At 43.0% G+C, this 19,518-nt stretch overlaps 2 protein-coding genes across 3 annotated transcripts in view; both read right to left on the bottom strand.

Moving 5' to 3' along the window:
• The window catches only part of src (v-src avian sarcoma (Schmidt-Ruppin A-2) viral oncogene homolog), a 51,565-nt gene extending 48,208 nt beyond the window's left edge, over window positions 1-3,357 (bottom strand). For both annotated transcript variants that reach the window (XM_061839151.1, XM_061839158.1), the window contains exon 1: window positions 2,869-3,357. The gene's annotated coding sequence lies outside the window, so the exon portion shown is untranslated. The remainder of the gene's footprint in view (window positions 1-2,868) is intronic.
• A 2,130-nt stretch (window positions 3,358-5,487) lies between these two features.
• Window positions 5,488-19,518, bottom strand: part of kcng1 (potassium voltage-gated channel, subfamily G, member 1) — a 30,533-nt gene continuing 16,502 nt past the window's right edge. The window contains exons 2-3 of the mRNA XM_061839138.1: window positions 7,727-8,549; window positions 5,488-6,957 (exon numbers count right to left, since the gene is read on the bottom strand). Of these exons, the coding sequence (XP_061695122.1) occupies window positions 6,160-6,957; window positions 7,727-8,494 (1,566 nt within the window). The 5' untranslated portion in view covers window positions 8,495-8,549 and the 3' untranslated portion in view covers window positions 5,488-6,159. The remainder of the gene's footprint in view (window positions 6,958-7,726; window positions 8,550-19,518) is intronic.

The raw sequence follows: 19,518 nt of genomic DNA, 5'->3' as shown, positions 1-19,518 counted from the left end.
TTTGGATTAGTCCACCTTTGCCAATACCGTTTTCAACCCTGGCAACAAAAAAAATACATGTCTATTCAAGCAGATTAATCAGATTTCAAACATCAAAAATAAAACTAAGAAATCTTCAGACGTGGGGTCCTGTCTGAAGGTACATGACTTTATATCCATAAACACATATTAGTTGGCCCATGATTTTGTTGCTCATAGTTGGTCAGTTTGTTAGGATGCAGCCAGTCCCATGTGTATTGTGTCACCAAATCACTAATTACAATGCATTATGACTGATGGTAGCGATAGCTTAGCAAGTAGCATGTGTCTTGGCCTATCCACCACTTGTCCTCTCTTCGTGACATTATTGTAAGAAGTATGGTAAGAACTGTAGCTCAATCACTTCTGTGAGGGGAATCATCAGTGATTTACAACGCATTGATACTGACAGCCCTCCGGCGAGCGCCAAGCAGCTGTTCAATGGTGATGCACTCGTAGCTACAGAGGCTAACGATCAGTGTTACGAGCATAATGAATCAACTTTCTGTGACAAAATATCAATACTCTTGAACATCTGCAGTTCTGCATTAATTGAAGCACGCAATTTCATCAATCCAATATTGACCTGGTTAGAACATTATGGAACGTGCTCTGTGAGAGAATACTAGTCTGCTTTCATAGCTGTACATTTTTTGTGCATACTTACACCAGCGGAATATTACTCCAACAGCAATCTTGGAATATTTTGACATCATCGGCTCTCCATAGTTGTACCTTTCAATATTACTTGTTTTATCTCATGAAATGCACATATGGTGGAAGGCATTTTCTCTTTTAACATGCCAAACTAATCGCCAGGTGGATCATTAACATAAACGGCTCCCTCAAACTGTATAATAGTTGACTGCTGAGTCCATTCCGAACTCCAGCTGCTAACCAAAGAAGCAACGCGGAAGCATCGAAGCTAGCTCTCAGATAAAATCAAATGTAGATGATGATTTTACGTAATGTGAAGACAGTGTCTGCAATGCTGATGTGATATGACATTGGCGTGAGAAAAGGTCTCTGACTGGACCTCCCCGAAATGATCTTGTTTCCGTCTCCCTGAGTAGGTGCACAATTTTGAAAGTGGAAGTGACTTGTCCTAAAGCCGCAGGGCCCGGATGGCTGTGGAAACAAGTGGCACATTGATCCTAGCCTGGCCCAGTGTATCACCCTGACAGACAGGCTGACCCACTATAAGGAGGAACAAAAGGCTCCAGTCCAAAGCCATGCTGCCAATTAGTAGGAATTTCAGCTCCGAGAGCCCCTTCCCACCGATCGCCATTCGAGGCTTTTCACTGAATGACATTCATTGGATTCCAAGGAGTATTAGGAAAGACCAAAATATGTGCACAATGAAGCGGTACATTGAGAAACACTCAACACAACATTTTAGGACATCTGTTTGCATGTTGCCAAAAACCCCTAATTCTCTCAGAATATACAAAAATAACTCCTAACATAATCTGGAGAGGATTAGTCTAATGCACTGCTGAAACACAGATGCGAGCATAATTCAACGTTGACTGAAAATGTATTGAGACTCCTTCTATATGTGCCACAGAGTAAACATGCAGGGGAAGTAGTGGAGGGGGACAGCATTTTAAATTTTCTGAAGGATTGTGGCGGAAAAACAAGTCTGAGTTTTCAGGGTGGGTCGACTTCAGAAAGCTTCCGAGCGCATGTGACGTTCCCAAGTCACTAAACCAGGTTGGCTCATCGAGGACATGCACGCTGACCGACACGGCCGCCCTCCCACTAATTACAGGGCGCAGGATTACGCCGACGTCTGGACAAACCTCTGTGTTTCCATGAGCACCACATTAGAGATGATTCTTTGCCCTTGGAGTCACGTTCCATGGAAGAGACTAATCGCGGGTGCGTGACAACTGTTTGAACAGTTAGGGGAAAGAAAACCGTGCGAGGGATGATTTAAAGCGGCACCCTCTGCCATACTCACGGGCATGAAACTGTCTCAATGAATAAAATTGTTGGTAGAGCTACAAGAAGGAAAACAAAATTGATCACCTTAAGATTTTAAAGTATTATGAATGGCAAAATAGGTCGGACTGTGTTTGTGGGATTTTTCTGTTTTTATCCATTTGTCATGTTAGAGGAGATGTCACTGGTGTGGGATCTGAGTGGGGAGAATGTGTTTCAAGGCTTTTTTTTTTCTACACATCAAAGTTGAGCAAGCATCCCCTGCCAGATCATGTTTCGTGACCTCATAGGAACAGAAAAATGCCCCTCAATGATGGATGCATACAGTTGTCCAGAATGCATTTGTTTCATCAAGCATTAAAACTAGACTTCACCGACTTATATTATGATTCATTGATGAAGAGGTCCTTTGACATTGTTGAAGGTTCTGATTTTGTACTTTGTAGTCAAATAATTGTCCATTTGGGTTACATCAATGTACTGTATATTGAGGAACCAAAATAGAGTTTCTGTCATAAATTCGATATGTCCCCTAATGTCACATAGAAACTACACCTTCCAATGTGCAAATCAAATAAATTCGATTCCATCAATGGAATCTCAAAGGTTGAATTTTTGTGTGTGTGTGTGTGTGTGTTATCTAGTGACGCGTGGTGACGTTTTCGTTACGTAACGTCGAAACCTTGTACAGTATGTAGGTGAAAAGAGGACCCCTGTGGAGACAGGGAAGGGGTTCCCGTTTGTGGCATGATTATTAAAAGCAGTCATGTTGGCTATATTTTAGTCAATGTGTTTGTGAAATGGGTTGCAAAGTGTCGCGCCTTGTATCCATCCTTTTTTTTTTTGACGCAGTGGTTGTCTTTAATGGACTAAAGCCAGTTGGAAAACAAGAACAAGTTTACTCACCCAACCCACTCGTGGAGGTATGTGGTGTTCTCTTCTGGTCCCGGTCACGTCTTTAAGTCAAAACATTCATGTACTCGCAGGAGGTCCAGAGAGAGCAAGACACCCAAAAAGTCTGAGCTCCTCAAATTGGGCTTTTTTTTAAAGGGGTTGAGACAGTAGGGTGACGAATAACAACAGCCACACTCCGTGCCGAGATTGAAAGTCGACGAGGGGACGCCGGTGAGCTGAGGTCACATTGCGCGGAAGCTTCCACCCGGCGCAAACATTTCCACGCAATAAAACAAACAAAAAAAAAAAGAACAACAAAAGCCCCCTGCGTCCCTTCCACAAAGTGTTGACTTTATGCGTGGAAAAGCGTTCGTGTCCGCCGTGGAAGAACCAGTTCCGTCCAAAACACCGGGATGTGTCAGAGCAGAGGGAGTGGGCGTGGCCGTGGCGGAGTGGCGACCACCGATTGGTGGAGCCTGCCGTCCAAAAATTAACCCGTGCTTGCGGTTAATGGCGGCCGGTATTGATGTACACCTGGGAAGCCAAAATATGAGCGGAAACAAATTGATTTTGGAAGTTTTCGTTCTTGGATATGATCTGAAATCTGACGGATCATTAATAGTTTAAAATAGTGTATGTATATTACTACCTGAGCTCATCATCTTGATTCTTGATTCAACTTAAAAAAAAAAAGGCAAAACAATTTAACGTTTATTTTTAATGAGTCGATGTACAAGCAATTTCACAGTTAACTGATTTTTTTTTTTTAACAGTGCTGTACTTTACATTCACTTATTGTACAATACTGCTATCTGCTGTTCAGCAGCAGTACGTCTAGCTAAATGCTCACCTAAAAAGGGATTTCTGAATTGCTCCAGACCAGGGACCCATTCACTTATCGAGTTGAAGTCCCTAATTATGATGGAGGTCAATTTGTGCTTCATTTGTTTCAGACTAAATAAAGAGACTACCTCACAGCTCTGAATCAGAATGTCAACTCCGGCCTTCCTGTGTTGAGTTTGCATGTATTCCCTGTACTTGTCTGACGTTTCTATGAGTATGAGTACCATCTTCCCGAAACATGCCAGTCACGTTCACTGTCCATGCTAAATGATCCATTAGTGCGAAAAGTTGTTTATATATGTGCCTTGCAATTGGCAGGTAACTAGTCCAGCCTTAAAAGGCTCTCGGTCAACGTGACCTGGGATAGATAGCCTCTCACCCCTCCTCCTACCCTAATGAGGAAATACAGAAAACAGACAAAAAGTACAGTACAGTAAAGAATCATTCAGTATTTTGCAATGTAAACATATCATTTCTCCCAGTCATTATCAAAGAAAAGTGACCACAGAAATGAAGATGGAAATAACAGATTACTTTCAAAGTTACTCTTGTCTTGTAATCCACTCAATTTTATATTTTTAATATGGCTTCTTCCGTACAGTATTGCAGAGAACTAGAACCTTTCCCCCTTGACTCTGGGTGAGAGGCGGGGTACAGGGTTTTCCTGTACTGGTTGCCAGCTGATCACAGGGCACATACAGTATGCAACAACCAGACATGCTTACATTATATGAGTAATTTAGCATATTCAATAAAGACAATATGCATGTTTTTAGGCTGCTGGAAGAAATTGGAGTACTTTTAGAAAACCCTCACAAGCAAAGCGAGAAGATGCAAACTCACCACAAAAAGACCCCCTAAAACCTAAAATTCAAACCTCTGACTGCGAGGCATTGCATCTAAACACATGGTCCACTATGCTGACCATAGTCTTGTAATTGGCCATAGACGATCCCAAATAGGATCAGCACCCTGTTGTACACTTTCAAAGATACACATTGTAGACAGTTTGTCAATAACATCCAAAATTAAAATATAAAAAAAAAAAAATGTCACAACAACAATCATCTACACCTTTATCCAGATCTGCACATAAGTGATTGGCAAGAACATTCATTTCTGTCAAGGTCCAGTGTTCCTATGAATCTCAAGTGTGTGGTTAACACAATGATGATGTATAGAAGAAATTCAAAATCCACTGTAAACATAAAGAGTGACGTACTACAGACGCAGCAGTTACCATAACAATGGTAATCTGTCAAATATCTGTCCGACGTTAAAAACTGGATACAAATCTTCAGGTAGTATGGACCAATATTACTATTTCGTTTCGTTGAGGTGTTCATTCATCCATTTTCTTAACCGCTTATCCTGACGAGGGTCGCGAGGAGTGCTGGAGCCTATCCCAGCTGTCAATGGGTAGGAGGCAGGGTACACCCTGAACTGGTTTCCAGCCAGTCGCAGGCCACATCGAGACAAACAGCCGCACTCACAATCACACCTAAGGGCAATTTAGAGTGTTCAATTAATGTTGTGTGTTTTTGGGATGTGGGAGGAAAGTGGAGTGCCCGGAAAAAATCCACGCAGGCACGGGGAGAACATGCAAACTCCAAACAGGCGGTGTCGGGATTGAACCCGGGATCTCAGAACTGTGAGGCCAACGCTTTCCAGCTGACTCACCGTGCCGCCGCTGTTATAATTGATAACTCAAATTCATTAGCTACATTTGTACCCACATCAGATGATATCCAATTTAAGAGCTGTATCAAAATTGCCGATTTAACAAAAGTAGCACATTTACTGCACTCTAAAAAGATGCCTTACCGCGATTTATCACCGGTACATGAACAAATAAATTCCAAACCTCAAATAGAAACCAAAATTTTCCCCTTGGGAAAAAAACCCAAGAGTTTTATTCCACATAGTAGCTGTAATTAACTTTACTATGATATCGGATACCAAGGTGTGTCCCCAATCCTCTTTCTGCAGAAGAGACATGGCATCTGTAAACCTGACGTTTATGACAAAATGTAAAGAAATAATTACGATAAATGCCCCACAACACTCAAAAAAAGTTTGTCTACATGTGAGCCTTGCGATTGGCAGGTGGCCAACAGCACTCACGTAAATACATGTGAAATGGAGCACTAAATGCCGACTTGATATTTTTTTGTACAGCTATTGTATTGAATCTCATTAAATTGCACAAGTGCCACTTTCTCATATACAGCAGGTAGCAGGCCTGATTGGTGAATTTTACTTCTCTTTTTTTTTTTTAAACCACAAAAATATTTGTTGTATGATAGTGACACTTGAAAGCTACACCCCATTTGAAATGTAAAACAAATGTTAAATTACATTCTGTCCAGACATAAATTCATTCTTCCTTCCTTGTTTGTCCATAGGTTCAGTGCTACTCAAAAAGGATGGATCTCCGGGAAGACCTCTCGTCCTTTTTGTCTATATCTGGTCAGGGTTTAAGTCGTCCAACTCCGGGGTGTCAGATGCCCCGATGGGGAAGAGCATGTCGCTCTCCATGGAGAGGTTGCTCCCCAGGCCGGTCATGTGTCCACGCAGCAGGAAGTGCGTCCTCCTTTGCAGGATCCTCTGCTGCTCTTGCTTGAGCTCCATGTAGGAGCGTGAGAAGGTGTGGAATATGGAGGTGACGGGGAAGGCCATGAGGAGGATGCCGCTCAGGATGCTGCTCAGGGCCACCACCTGACCAGGGATGCTGCGTGGCACCATGTCGCCGTAGCCCACCGTCGTCATGGTGATGACCGCCCACCAGTAGGTGGCGGGGATGCTGGTGAACTCCTGCGTGGCGGCCATTTCGTTCTCGATCAGGTAGAGCAACGGCGAGTAGAGAGCAATGGCCACACATAGGAAGAGGAGGAGGAGGCCGAACTCGCGTGTGCAGCGACGGGCAGTCAGCCCCAGAGTCTGCAGGCCCAGCGAGTGGCGAGCCAGCCGCATCACGTAGAGAATGCGTAGAGCCCGTAGCACACGCAGCACCAGGCCCACCTTGTCCAGGTAGGTGCTTCCCGAGCCTGGACGCCTCTCGCCCTTGGAGGTGGAGTCCACCAGCAGCGTGATGTAGTAGGGCAAGATGGCGAGCACGTCGATGAGGTTGAGGGGTTGTCGCAGGAAGGTCAGCTTGGAGCGGTCCTGGATGAAACGCAGGGAGAACTCCAGGGAGAACCAGGCCACGCACACAGTCTCCACGATGAAGATGTTATAGCACATCTGGGAACAAGTGCCCTGTTCCAAGATAAAAGCCACAGTAGCCGTTTAATGACCGCTAGGGGGAGATACTGCATTGTAAAAGCTACCACGGTGAAGCTTCAGCTCGTCAATAAGTCATACTGTGTTAGTTAATGCGAGGGATTCACAACAAACGTAAAGGAGGAATACTTTAATTTTGAGAGGTAATTAACAGTGCAAATTAATGCACAGAGCATGGAAATATTCTACACACCCCTCTTCAAGTGTCACATTTTTATATATCGATACAAAAATTGTGACCAAAATATATAATGTAAAACTTTTTCCACCATTGTGACCAATAACCTGCACAAGTGAAATTCATTTAAAAAAAATATTTTTGAAAAGACCATTAAAAAGAAATAAAGAAAAAAACATTTTACAAGTGTGCACCCCCCCCCTTAGAAATGGAGTTGTGCCTGTGTTTAGAATTAATTCAAAATCATGTTAAATGGGAACCAATATACACCTGTCACCATTTAAAACCCCTCTCAACACAAATACCTCACAGCTATTCTAGAAGGTTCTCTAGATACTCCAGTTTCCTCCCACATCCCAAAAGTATGCAAAATAAGCTAATTGAGGCCTACATTTCCCGTAGCAACAGATACCTATTTAACCGACCAGATCGGTCTAAAGTCTAATTATAACATCTTTAGAAATGTTACGAGTATGCTACCTAAAGCAAATGAACACAGTTTAATCTGTTTTCTGCTAAACATGATGTACACGTCCTCTCAAAGTGAATTGTTTGCAGGCTCCTCACCAATTCTTCCTCCTGCCTCAGTGCAGGCATGGTGCTGATGGAGAGGTTGACCGCAGTGATGGTCACGAACAACACCGACAAACAAGCGAAGATCTTCCCAGGGAGTCCAGAGTGAGGTCGCTCTACCATGTCCCTCAGCTTGTTCATGAAGCGACTCAAGCAGGACTCTGCTGGATGCCCTACGTTGTCCGAATCAGACAGAAGATCCTCCTCCTCAGCAGCTCGTTCCATGGCCTCAAACTCCTCCAGGCGATGTAATAGACGCCGGCGACAGCACCACTCCAGGCTCTCCTCTGGGACCCCCCAGTACAGCAACTCCTCTCTGAAGGAAAGGGCGCACATCTCCCTGAGGGAGCGCAGTTTCCCGGCCCGCAGGAAGGTCAGAATGGTGCGGAAGGCACATGGGTTGCGGTCGAAAAAGAACTCGTTGTGTGTGACATCGTAGTCATCGCAAATCCCCATGATCTCGTCAAAGCTGCTGCACAAGTGCAGCTGGCCCAGGCGGGTCAACGGGAAGTCCTCCAGAGTGGTCCAAGGCAGCTGGTAGCGCATGCCGCCCACATTGATAATGGCGTGGAGTTTGCGTGTGTTTGACAGTGATGCAAGGTCACCGTGTGTTGGACGCCCGGGGGCTTGCTGCGCCCTTTTGTAGAAAGCTCCTTTGCGTGCCTCCTGCTCCTGTAGGGGTGGAGGGTTGATGGAGGTATCAGAGGCGTAACTCAGGGCACTGTAGTCGTAGTCAGAGCCGTCACCAGCCAGCAGGGTCATGGTTACTGAACAACTTTCATCCTTGAGCCTCCACGTGCCACCTGTACACGGTCACCTGTGAAAGGGGATCAGCAAACCAATTGGGACTTTTACCAAAGGCACTAAATTCTCATCAGTGTTTACCGTGTAAACAATGTAATCACGACGCGATCTTTAAATGTTAGAAGAATAAATTGTTATTGAAAAACATTTGTTCGGGTCACTGAAAACAAAAACATGTTAAGCTTCATGAAGACTCATTTATTGTCTCCAAAAACTATGTCAGGTTTAGTGAAAACTATATTGTTTACATTTTTAAAAAATATGGATGAGAGATACATTAAAGAGTCTCAATTTTTCCTTTTTCTTCAAGAAAAACTTGTTAGGTTCAGCGAAGAGCTAATTTGTCTTGAAAAAAAATTCCCCAAAGACATTAGGTACATTTAAATTGAACCAAAGTCATTTTCATGTTCTTTTACAGATACATTGAATATGTTTGAAGGTTAAGTGCTGAAAATGTACGCAAGACAGAACAGTTTCGTACTGAATTGATAAGATATCGGTTAAAAATCTTTCTCACCATCTCACCTGACCTGATTTCATGGGTGGACCTAAAAATTTGCCCCTACACAAAAGCAGCGCGGGCAAATTTCTTCTTGTACCAGGCCCTCTCCTACAATATAACAAGTGTTGTCTATGGCGATTCGTTGGCAGTGTTGGCAAACTTCATTTTCTGCATAAGCTAGTTCACAGTTCAGTTTACCATTCCAAAAATGAACTCCTTCAATTCATTTAAAAAAAAAAAAAAAGACCCATGTTCACCATTCGAAAAATTAACTAGTTCATTGTTCTTTTTTCCAAATATGTGGCTGACGGGCAATTGGCCTCCAAGTACTGTTATTTCATTTCCTCATTGTTGCCATTCATTAAGACAATCAGTAGTAGCCAGCTGTAGCTTTCACCCTACAATCTCCAAACATGAGAAATATAAATGTTTCTTGAAATCTTTTTTTTAAATTGAAGAATTAAAATGAAAACAGGGCTCTTGTCTTTTTGCTGCAAACAAAATGTGACAGAAACATGGGTGAAAGACCCTAGGGATGACCTAGGACATGCTGGCTTGCTTGGGAACATCTCAGGATCCCCTCAGAAGACCTGGAGGAAGTGGCTGTCGAGAGGGAAGTCTGGGCTCCTTTCTAAAGTTACTGCCCCCCGTGACCTGACCTCAGATAGGCAGAAGAAAGTGGATGGAATATCTGAATTTGCACATTCCTTTTTTATTTAGTTATATTATTTGACGGTCATGCTCTGATTTAAAAAAAAAAAAAAATCAGAAGTTACTAACAAGTCACTCAGTACTTTATCAGTTTCATCCATGAGTATTTTTTAGTCTTCCTCAAGAAATCATTTGGAGGACTACTTTTTTTTTACTTCTGGATGAGTCAGATTTTTCTATAGTTACTAATCTTGTTTGACTACAATATTTGGCTCTGTATGCACTGTGTGTAAAACAAAATGAGGACAGACAAAATGCCACCGTATCATATCATTCCATGCTCTGTTGTCATCATTGTTTAAAAAAAAAAAAACAGATAACAACGCTAGGTGGACTGAAGACATTTTTAGTCTTAAGAAAATTTCTTAAGTTCACTGAAGATAATTGTATTCATTGTCCCCCCCCTCCCAAAAAAAAAAAAAAAAAAAAACATGATAGGTTGAAAGAAAACTCCAGATTGTCTTTATCCATAACCTACCACTAATCAAGCAGAATATTGAGTGTTGCTTGAAGGACTTTTATGGCTGGTGCTCAAGCAAATGTAATCAATTCCAAAAATTGAATTGTCAGCAAATAAAATGTCAGCGCCTGGATCCGCTTATTGAAACAGCGGAAGGAGGTGTGGGCTTCTAAGAGAGTGAATTGAATGGAAGTGAATGCTTATTAGACACCTGCGCTGTCACACTCAGCCAGCTGAATGTTCCACTTGCAGAGATCATCCGCCTTAGCCAAAGAGGTTCCAGAAAATAAGATATTGTTATTCCTTTATGGGCGGCACGGTGGGTCTGGTCTCACAGTTCTGAGGGCCCGGGTTCAATCCCGAACCCGCCTGTGTGGCGTTCGCATGTTCTCCCCGTGCCTGCGCGGGTTTTCTCAGGGTATTCCGGTTTCCTCCCACATCCCCAAAAAAGGCGGCATTAATTGGACATTCTAAATTGCCCCAAAGTGTGACTGTGAGTGCGGCTGTTTGTCTCCATATGCCCTGCGATTGGCTGGCAACCAGTTCAGGGTTCCTGCCTGTTTACAGCTGGGATAGGCTTCAGCGCTCCCCGCAACCTTTGTGAGGATAAGCGGCTAAGAAAATGGATGGCTATTCATCCGTATATGTTTTTGTAAATGAGCCAAGAAAGATTTTTGTTTTAAATAGCAACATTGCAAGATTCCTGTGACAGATGTAGTTACAATGAGTTTGATCATGATATTGTTGACATAATATCTAATTGAGTGTAGATGCAATGTTTTATGTAACATTCCTGCTGTTCCTGTGTGATTTTTAAAAAATGTTTGTGAGCAGGTAGAATAGGATTAGAAATGAGCTCATGAGAGTGACAGCCAAAGTTAAATGTTTTGGAGACAAAGTTACAAAGAGCAGACGTCAATGGTTTGGACATGTCCAGAGGCGGGAGAGTGAGTATATTGGTAGAAGGCTGCTGAGGATGGAGCTGCCAGGCAAAGGAGCGAGAGCAAGACCAAAGAAAAGGTTGATGGATGTTGTGAGGGAGGACCTGAGGACAGTGGGTGGTAGAGAGGAATATACAGGAGAAAGGCTTACATCGAAAAGGATGACACCCTGTGGCAATTTGTAATGGGACAAGCCAAAAGGAAAAGAAGACAATGATTGGTTGTGATAAGTTCTATATAGATAAATTTGACCTGCTTCCAGTGAAGTCACTTAATTTGAATCAATTCATTTGGGTGCTGGCCAGAGTTTTAGCTTTAGTTAACGCCAGTCCATTTTTGATAGAGTTTGAATTGATTAGGGTTGTTTGGGTATTCTGGAGTCTCACCTAACTAATAATGTTTCCATTCATCCATTATCTGAGCTACTTTTCCACACAGGGGTCGCGGGAGTACCAGAGCCATTCCCAGCTATCTTCGGGTAGGAGGCGGGGTCCACTTGGTTGTCAGCAATTAGAGGGTACATACCGAAAAACATTCACACCCACATTCTCACCAATGGACTTCACTCCTACGCAGAGAAAAATAGTGCAAACACAGGCAGAAGATGTAAACTTCTCATAGCTGGACCAGAGATGAGCTTCAGAACCCCCTAAATTATCTGCAAAAGCACTAAAAACAATTTATTTTTTTAAATGAACTACAGTAAGTAATTGCCAATGATCAAAAGAAAATCTTTCATTGACGTGTGGTAATGGGAAACATATTCTGGTCGATCTTTTGCTGCTTGACAGAATGTTAATAAAAAGCAGATTTTGTTCTTTAGGGAGAGCAATGATAATAATAATAGTAATAAAAATAATAATATAGGTGCATGTAATGTACAAAACGTGTCAGAAAAATTCTTAGACTTGTGTGACAAAAATTATATAGTACCTGCATTTCAAGGTAAAATTACAAACTACAAATTTCTCCTTTCAAGTAATCACCTAGAAGGGTACACTGTACCTGTGATCTCAGTTCTCTGCAGAGAGTTAGCTTTTATTCGTGTGCTCTTATACAAAAATATGAGGATATTTATATCAGGTCATCAAGCAATACGCAGAATGAGCGATGAGACCAGACTTGCGAGGGAGCCTCATGACTGGTCATTTGTCACGGATCTTCGAGTACAACCCAGTTTCCAATCATCAGACCCTTCAGAAGAAGAAAGCAAGACAGTCAAAATCCAGAGTTTAAGTCATGTTAATCACATTCTCTGATGTGATGGGAATTGTCAACCACACATTCTTGCCCAGACAATCAACCAGCACATTGACACAGAGGTCCTATGGCATTTGCCTCATTCAGTTGGGGTGAAGAGGCGAGCGTTATGGCAGGAAAAATTCTTGCTCCTTCACCATGCTAACATGTCTGCTCAGAATGCTTTGAGCATCGGATGGTGCGCTGGCGCAACCTTCCAACTCACCTGACTTAGCTTTGCGGGTTTTTTTCTCTCATTCCCAAGTTTAAGGGGTTCATCATGGGGGCCTGTTATGAAGACTTGGACCACAACAAGATGAATGTGACGTGCCGAGGACAACGAAAGAATCTTTCCGGGAGTGCGTGAGAGACTCCAGGGGGAGTACTTTGTAGGGAAAAACTGGCAGTTTGAATTTGGAATACAGTACACCTTTCATCACATCAGTCCTGGACTTTTTTCCTGAAAGACCTTGTATGTAATTGTAACTTTTCCTATCGCAGCCTTCAACCTCCTGAACCTGGACAACGCAGCTATTGTTCCTCACCAGGAAAAGCCTTCATATCAACAAAAATAATCATGGCATAAGCGTGGCCACTGGAGTTCTAAGTTGTGTTGGTGCAGCAGAGGTTATCAATACGCCCACAGTGCTTCGTCAGTATGGATGTGGACGGGCCTACGCCACTCTCCTCCTGCATTAAATCACACTTAACCCCTCCAGGCTGTTTGAGTCCTCATTTTAACAGACTGTACTTTTGCCTCTCGACATTCACAGGAGCTTTTTTTTTTTTTTTTGTATTTTGAAAGCCTCCTCACACCAGAGGAATACTGAATGTGCTAGCACGGGATGAAAGGCAACAAGGGCGGCAAAGGCTGTTCCCACCACCAGTTTGGCAGCAGTCTGGCCTCTCCATGTGCCAGCGCGATCACAGGCTGGCTACGGGGCATGTTCTCCAGATTGCCTGGTGACTCACTGGCTTGTGTTGTGTTTCCCATAGTGCTCTCTACATAACCACTACTGAGGAAGAACATTTAATTCAATAGCGCTGCCGAACTTGAGCAATATTGATCCATGTCATTGTCCTACTTGAACATTTAGGATTGTGCACATTCAAGAGCAACCACTTCCTTAGCTGGGTATTCAGAAGGCAGGTTGATTGTCAGAAAAGGTGTTAACATCATTTTTTTGTTACATTTTTCATTAACTTCAAACAATGTTCGTTGAAATGGAAATTGGATTTGTGCAGTGTAGTGTATATAGCGCAGTGTCACCCCTTTTCGTCACATTTCATCATTTGTGCCAGTTTTTAAATGGGTTTTTACAGCATAGGTATTGACTGCAATGGCCATGCATGTAGGAACGGAAAGCCACAGTTGCTGGTGCACTTTTCATCTGTTTAGTGAATGCCAGGAAAATATACAATTGCACACTCGCTCGGGTGCTGCCATTCACACTCACATTCACTTCTAGGGACAGTATACAGTCTTCAATCAACCCACCATGCATGTGTTTGGGTTGTGGGAGGAAACCGGAATACCTGGAGAAAACCCACGCAGAGACAGGCAGAACATGCAAACTCAACACAGGCAGGCTGGGATTTGGTCCTCAGAACTATTACAATATTTTCTCAAAAATGTTTTCAACAATCAAGAAGTCCAGTTGCCTACTATAATTTGCGGAGTACTCTAACTTTTTTACTAGGTTTCTATCTTAATCATGGCAAAGAGTTTACATATCCTGCAACAGAACCTCTTCTTTTCCTTGTGGCTGGTCCCTTTAGGGGTTGCTACAGCGTGTCATCTTTTTCCTTCTAAGCCTATCACGTGCATCTTCCTCTCCTACATCCACAGTCCTCATGTCTTCCCTCACAACATCCATCAACCTTCTCTTTGGTCTTCCTCTCGCTCTTTTGCCTGGCAGCTCCATTCTCAGCACACTTCTATCAATATACTCACTCTTTCATCTCTGAACATGTCGAAACCATCGAAGTCTGCTCTCTCTAACCTTGTCTCCAAAACAACCAACTTTGGCTGTCCCTCTTATGAGCTCATTTCCAATCCTATCCAACCTGTTCACACCAAGAGAGATCCTCCACATCTTCATTTCTGCCACCTCCAGTTCTGCTTCCTGTTGTTTCTCCAGTGCCATCGCCTCTAATCCGTAAATCATGGCCGGCATCACCACTGTTTTGTAAACTTTGCCCTCTATCCTAGCGGAGACTCTACATCGCATCTCAATGTATTCCTTTCGCCTCAGTCCGCTCAGTGTCCCACTTTTTCTTCGCGAATATCTTTCCTTGGATAGAACTGAGGGTCTAATATTGACCTGGATTTCATAATTATTAATGGTTTGGACATGTTCAGAGGCGAGAGAGTGAGTATATTGGTAGAAGGATGCTGAGGATGGAGCTCCCAGGCAAAAGAGCGAGAGGAAGACCAAAGAGAAGGTTTATGGATGTGGTGAGGGAAGACATGAGGGCAGTTGGGGTTAGAGAGGAAGATGCAGGAGATAGGCTAAGATGGCAAAAGATGACACGCTGTGGCGACCCCTAACGGGACAAGCCGAAAGGAAAAGAAGAAGAAGAAGAAGAAGATTTAATAATTATTAAAAGATCCCGAGTTTCCTGCCAGTAGAAGTGAAGTCATGGACATGGAAGATTCTTTCCAATCTGTGTGAGTCAAAGATCTGCATTTGGCTCACTTAGTGCATCTATGAGTCAATGATGAGGCTCAAACATATTTATAACAGCCTTGTCATTCTTCCCATATCATCTGCCCACAACATTGCTTGTTTTGGTATGTCATATGAAACTGGAGCTCAGTCCATCCCTCAGGTTAAATGACCATCCCAACCACACCAGGTCCCTTTTAAAAATCCCAAAATATTGTGCCAAACATGTATGCGCGTTCATCTGAGATGACACGCTGTGGCGACCCCGAAAGGGACAAGCCGAATGAAACTTACTCTATTGATTCACTTCCTGTTCTCTTAAGTTAATGTCCTCTAATGGACTCTAAGAAGATGTAGTTCCCTTCAATTATTCCAAATCTCAGCGCTGAACTTTGAATTTCTCACTGTCTTTCTCCTTCTGAATGAAGTTGAAGTAGGGAGTAGCTTCATGTGACAAAATGTAGGGTTATACAGACAAAACGAACAAAAAACAACACAATTTGGTCAGTCTTTCCCTTTGAAGTCTTGCTTAGCCTCCCGATCTGGGTCTCCAGTGTGGCGGAAAAACAAAAGCCGATCACCTGACAGAAAGCTATCTATAGATGGATGAAAATTTTAAATAACAGCATAAGGCTGTTGGACATTGTAAGGAGATACATTTGATTTCAAAGAAAAATTATGATACTGCAGCACCAAAAAAAACCTGATAATGGCAATACAATTTTGGAGGTTTGCTTCATTAAGATATGACAACCATGACCAGGTGAGTAACTACTGAGTAATGAATAACACTTCATAATGTAGGAATGTCAAATAGGCAGTACATTTTCTCACTATGCTCTCTAAATTCTAGAAACAACCTACATAAAACCTCATTCCCACCGCTCAACTTCTCTTCATCGACAACTGAGACTGTGTGACATCAAAAGAGCGATCTGCTCGCGAGTTAGTCAGTGCTACAGTATCTTTTCATTTCATGATGCGCCTTTTCCCGCTGAGCTTCAAGCATGGGACTGAATGACCGGCTGCGTAAACAACGACAACAACCACATCCAGACTGTCACTGGAAGACAAAAGTGTCAGGTCTGTGTAGAAACCAAAGACTAAATGGCCAATCATTGCCTCCTCAACCTTCAAACATCTGTGTACCAGTACTCAGTAGTTGTCCCGGCAGAATGGGGTGACAGATTTTACAGAGCACTGGCCCGTGAGATAAAAAGCCAGATCGAAAGCCAGACAAGAAATCAACATTTACAGCTTACAGTGGCAAAAATACTGGAGTTGATAAGATAGAAAAATTGGACCAATAGGGTACACCTAATGTGTGTGTGACGTAAAATCAGCCTCTATGATTCAGTCTATCCATAACATATTCTGCTGCTTATCCTTTTCAGCATGATCCTTTTCCTATTTATCTCGGGTGAATGAGTCAAAAACTCTCTGGCTGGAGGCTAGACAGACCATCATTAACATTCATGTTCCCACCCATGTCACAGAGCAGGAATTGATCGCACACCGCCTGGACTAAAGTCAAACGCATGCTTGTCTAGTCATTATTTAGGCAGTGTCTGTGGCCATTAATATTCCAGAAGCCACGTACAGTTAGACAATTTTTTTATATTGATCCATACATGCAGTACTTTTGATGCAACTGATGTATTTTACATTAAGCTGTGACATCATTGTAGTTTCATTCAATGGGCTACATTAAGATCCACCCACAATATACTACAATATATTCCATGTTGTATTATTTTAGACACCCATGTGGTACAGCTCAAATGCGCTGTCTGGAAATGTGGAATGTGTGGAAACCCTATTCCATGATGGCCTACTTAAGATCCTCCTGCATTTCAAATTTGTATAAGATGATACAGTCGGCAGAGTTTTTACAAAAAGCTCCAAATCCAATGTGGTTGATGCACACTGAGCCAGGACAGTGTACCACTGGCGCTTTGTCAATCTTCCTCTAATGAGACAACTATGGTGGATACTTCACTTGTGAAGACACCTGGGAATAGCAGTTTAATTACTTGGTCTTTTTTTTTTTTTTTTTTTTTAAACAGACGTGAATCAGGATGGCGCTATTAGTTAGTTAAAACTGGAACAAGCCATTAGTTTGTCTAATTATAGCTGTAATTACCTGCAATAAATGATCTATTGCATATCATCTGTCTTGGCTTCAAACTTTGAGAGGCGTGTTTCCATGGCAGACAGATGATCTAATATTTCTAATATGGAATGAAATTACAAACAACTCCACAGAGAGGTTGTCCCACTCAACGTTCTGATCGTACTCTCATTAAGTGGAAAAACACGAACCAAAAGAACAACTTGAATACATATCCCAAAGAACCAAATGTTTAGCTTTCTTTGGTGCTGTCATTTTAGAGCTCCAGAATGCAGTGAAACCCAAACACACTGCCTCCTGTGGTACAATTTGTTTGGCTTTAGAAGTAAGCTGTACAGTGACAGTTTCTGCACCTCACAGTTCAGAGGTTTGAGGCCACCATCAGGGAAGAGCCAAGGGTGGTCTCAGCCATCCCTCTGAATTTCACTCGTCAGTGATTCACATAGATCCAAGCATTAGTTACAGTATATTTAAAGGCGGAAATGTTCTAGAAGCATACAAACCCTTCGCAGTCTTCCAACTAGTTAGGAAACAGGTACTAATGTGGCCAGGAGAGTCCTTTAAGGCCCTTCAAGACCGTTTCACTGCCACAGACTTGCCCATGTTTAAACAGGGTGCCACGTACAATGCAATTACAGACCTTCAAGAGTACACAGATGCTGTTACTGCCATGACCAGCAAGCGCATGGATGATGTAACCACCAATAAATCCATCACTCTCTGTGCTAATCAGAAATCATGGCTGACAGGGAGGGGTCTATAGACGACTGAAGATCCAGAATGTGGCTTTTAGATCTGAGGATGAGGAGGGCCTGTAGACAACCAGGGCCAATTTATCCCGTGGCACCAGGAAAGCCGAGTGGGAGTACTTAAGGAACATCGCCCACCGCTTCAGTGACAGGGGTCTGTGGCGTTTTCAGACCATCACAGATGAACGGATTAGGCTATTAAAATGTAAAAAGCACTTCTACTTACAAAAAATTCATGTTATGAAATTACTTCCGAAACAAATTAATTTTAAAACTAGAAGTACCACTGTATTGTAATTGATGTTTATTAGGAAGCACAGTCGATCAGCTGAAGACAACAAGGTTTCTAGAGGGAAGAGGAAAATGAAGAGAAAAGATGAAGCACTAACTGTAAACAGGATGAGAAAAATAATTCATTACATATCTACAACAATGATACATCAGATATGAGTGTTGTATGGGGCCGTAGTGCTATACTCTGTGAGGAAAGGACAGAACAAGATAGAACAGGGAAAGGTCAGGAAACGAATCATGCAGGACAAGGGTCTACAGTCTATAGGATGAGAGCGTGAGTGAGGGGATACCCAATCAATTTGAATATTCACGAGTTCGGTTGGAGAGGTTGGAGATGACACAATTGGGGACGAGAAAGACTACGGGAGAGATGTGAGCCGCCTGGCTGGGTGGTACACAGACAATCTTTCCCTAAATGTGGAGAGAAAAAAAACAAGGAGATTATTGTGGACTTCACATTCGGCATGCTCCCATGATCAATGGTGCTGCAGTGGAGAGGGAACGCGGCACCAAGATCCTGGGAGTGCACATTACCGAGGACCTCTCCCAGACCAGCAAGACGTCATCAGTGGGGAAGAAAGATCACCAGACTCTATTTCCTATGCAAGCTGAGAAGAGCCATATAAAGGATTTTGACCAAATCCATCACTGGGTGGTAAGGAGCTCACACCACATCCTGCCACAAGATTGTCCATTGCATAGTGAGAGGAGCTATGATGATCATTGCAACCTCTCTTCCCTCCGTGCAGGACATTTACAACACCCACCACACCAATAAAGCCCTCCGCACAGCAGGGGATGCCCCCCATCGTTCACACAGCCTCTTCAGTCTGCTGCCTTCAGGGAGGAGAATACAGAGACCACTGACCAGGACTAGCTGACTCAAAGAAAGTTTTATTCATCAGGTTTTCAGGAATCTGAACCCTGCCTGCTCTGTCACCTCTACCTATTCTGTCCTTTGCCCACCTCAACTCTGACCACCCAGGGTGTTGCATGAGCCACTTTAGCAGCATTGGGGTTTTGCCAACTTATTTCTTTCATCTTATTTGCCTTCGTTCTCTGACCTTGATTATGTCACCTGATCTTTGATATTTTTATAGTACATTATATATGTATAATATATTGGACCGCTTATCCTCACAAGGGTTGTGGAAGTGCAGTAGCCAATCCCAGCGGTCATTGGCCTGGCGGCGGGGTACACCCCGAACTGGTTGCCAGCCAATCACAGGGCACTGGGAGACAGACAACAGTCGCACTCACAAATCACACCTCAGGGCAATTTAGAG

The sequence above is a fragment of the Syngnathoides biaculeatus genome, chromosome 2 (genome assembly GCF_019802595.1).
Source record: "Syngnathoides biaculeatus isolate LvHL_M chromosome 2, ASM1980259v1, whole genome shotgun sequence".
NCBI classification, from domain to species: domain Eukaryota; kingdom Metazoa; phylum Chordata; class Actinopteri; order Syngnathiformes; family Syngnathidae; genus Syngnathoides; species Syngnathoides biaculeatus.
Note: the sequence above shows the minus strand (reverse complement) of the source record. Positions and strands in the feature narration are given on the sequence as shown.